At 44.9% G+C, this 2728-nt stretch overlaps 1 protein-coding gene across 1 annotated transcript; it reads left to right on the top strand.

Moving 5' to 3' along the window:
* Nucleotides 1-412: 412 nt before the first annotated feature.
* Nucleotides 413-2465, top strand: EI90DRAFT_2894303 (uncharacterized protein; the record flags this gene model as incomplete). The annotated part of the gene is made up of 3 exons (XM_039054010.1): nt 413-897; nt 956-1140; nt 2395-2465. Coding segments are annotated over 3 exons (741 nt in total), but the record flags the coding sequence as incomplete, so codon positions are not given.
* Between the last annotated feature and the right edge of the window lie 263 nt (nt 2466-2728).

A 2728-nucleotide genomic window follows, 5' to 3' on the forward strand; every position in this document is an offset into this window, starting at 1 on the left:
ACTTAACGTGCATGGAACACCCCATGGAAGACCCCATGGAAGACCCCATGGAAGGGCCCATGGTCGAGCAGGTCATGTTCGTAGTCAATCTTTACCAGGCCAAGGAGAGCATGGGCTACAACAGGGTCCTAGAGGTGGTATCGCAAGTCGTGCCCAATCACTTGGCCGCCGCTTCCCCTCTCCTCCACCAGCACCACATGCACATGGCCACAATCTCCCTCCATCCCCACTTCGTCCCCCAGTACCCCTTCATCCAGATCATCAGATCGTCCAGCAGTATTGGCTCCCATATAGAGAGGGTCCAAACATACAAACTGCATCAGACAATCTGGGTGAAATGAATGTTCGTTGCCCCTACTGTGGGGCTTTGCACTGGGAGAGGGAGAAACTTGCAAATTCGCGAGTCAATCACCCACGTTTTGGCTCTTGCTGTCTGCAAGGAAAGGTTCGACTCCCTCACCCACTTTCCCCTCCTCCACTACTCCATCGTCTCCTCACAGTCCACTCTCATTCCCCACATGAATCAGATGCATTCAAGATCAAGGCTCGAGAGTTTTGTAAACACATTCGTCGCTATAATGCTGCTCTTGCTTTCGTCTCATGTGGAATACGTGCCCAGGATGGTTTTGTCAATCATATGAACCAGCCAGTCCCAGGTGCTGGGCCATACACCTTTCGAGTCCATGGGCAGTTCTACCATCGCATTGGTTCGCTGCTGCCACAACAAGGGCAACAACCAAAATATGCTCAACTCTATATCTACGATCCCCATGATGATGCAGCAAGATGCCAGATGAACCAATTCCGTATCGATCGAAATGCAGATCAAGACCCACAGCTCATGCTTGATCTGCATGATATGATGGTAGAGCATAACCCTTGGGTACAAGTGTATAGGTAAGCTCTTATCCAAAGAAAATAGGCACTTAATCGATTAATTAAATGTGTAAAACAGAAACGGCCATGAGCGAATGCAGCATACTCCTCCCGATCAGCATGACCTCCCTTTACGCATTCATATCGACATCCAGCAAGACCAATGGTGCTATAATGCTCCTGTCGTGGATGAGATTGCAGCCATCATTCCTGGAGACGGTACAGATGTGGACAACACCCGCGACATCATTTTACATCGAGTCAGTGGCCCACTTCAGCACTGTAGGGAAAGTTCTGAGGACATCATCAACAACTAAAGAATGACCTCACATGCATGGACACTTGACCCTTGTATGATAGCAAGTTGGAATGGGAGGAAAGAGTAATTGAAGGAGTCAATCAAGGTTGTGTGTATCACTTGGATTCGACACCATGTTGAAGGTCATGTGACAAGTTAAACACTTTAACTGGTAAGGTGACCACACTTCAGCCTCAGTCTTAGCACAAGTTTCCCTGTGCACAGACATTCACCAGATGTTCCCATGGCTGTGGAACAAGGGAGATCCGACATGCATTACATTTTTATGACATTTTTTTTGGACTGTTTATGTTAAAACATACTTTGAAGAACATTTCCTCACATTCTTACACTATATGGATTATATGAACCTATGAACAACTACCTAGAAATATTTTCTAGACAGAACTATATGACACCCTGACTGAGTCATTTCTGATGGAGTCATTTCCAGCTGAGTCATTTTTGACCAAGTCACTTTGGTTGAGTCATAATATGGTTGAGTCATTTCTTGAAAAAAGAAATGCACAGCCTGAAACCAATTCAGACTGAGTCATACACAGCCCCATCACATCTAACCAAGTCATTTTGGTTGAGTCATATCTGACTAAGTCATCTGGGCAAGTCATTAGGGCTTTCTAGAACAAAAGCTTGTAAATACTCTATTGCATGTAAATAGTGCAAAGCGTGGGAAAGAAAGGTCTTGAAAGGTATAAAAGGACCATGATTTCGCTCACTTTGCAGCCCCTCAGAGAAGTAAGAAAATAGAGTAATATTTCTCTCAAGCACTTCTGGTTCTCACTCCAGTGCGAAAAAGTGATAAGACAGTTAAGTTTGCCACTGTACAAAAGGCAACAACAGTGTGATAAGTGAGATAGGAGATTTATAGGCGTCTAAGTAAGACACTTAGAAGCAGTTTGTTACTACTGAACAAAAAGTGACAGTGTGAAGGGAGAAAATAGTAGTATCTCTCCACACATAGGAGTAATCACTTCCTAAACTAAAAAGTGGTAGAATTAGGTGAATTCTGACTGAGAGCTGAACAGACCAGAGTCGGCTCAGACAGACAGAATTATTTGAACAGCTCCGCAGGGTGTTTGATTGTTTGATTTTTCTATAGCATACTAAACTGTTGAAAAAGCAACCAAAACACTAACACAGCACCGTACTCAACAGGTACACTCCCCCACAACCAGGAACAGGGAAAACTGCACTCTCAGTTCCGCTCCTTCAGCGCATTTCTGAGATTCATCCTGCCTACACTCCACTCCATTATGTCCTTCTTTTTCCATATGGAGAGTTTGGTTGGCATGTGGGGATTCCCTTCCACAATGCCCAAACTGCAGATGAAGATCATGATGGGGAGCGCAACGATGACAACGATGATGAGGAACCAGGCGTTGCTGTAGTGCAGAGGAGGAAGGTCTCCCGAGTATCTCACACCCGATTCCATGCATACCGTCTATTCAAATGTGAGATCCAAAATCAGAATGGTCAGTGGGCCTCAGACTCAAGCCTTCTTTTGCATGGTGGTATGTAATTCTAAAACCATAT

Source organism: Cantharellus anzutake, assembly GCF_015039405.1.
Source record: "Cantharellus anzutake strain C23 chromosome Unknown EI90scaffold_83, whole genome shotgun sequence".
NCBI classification, from domain to species: Eukaryota; Fungi; Basidiomycota; class Agaricomycetes; order Cantharellales; family Hydnaceae; genus Cantharellus; species Cantharellus anzutake.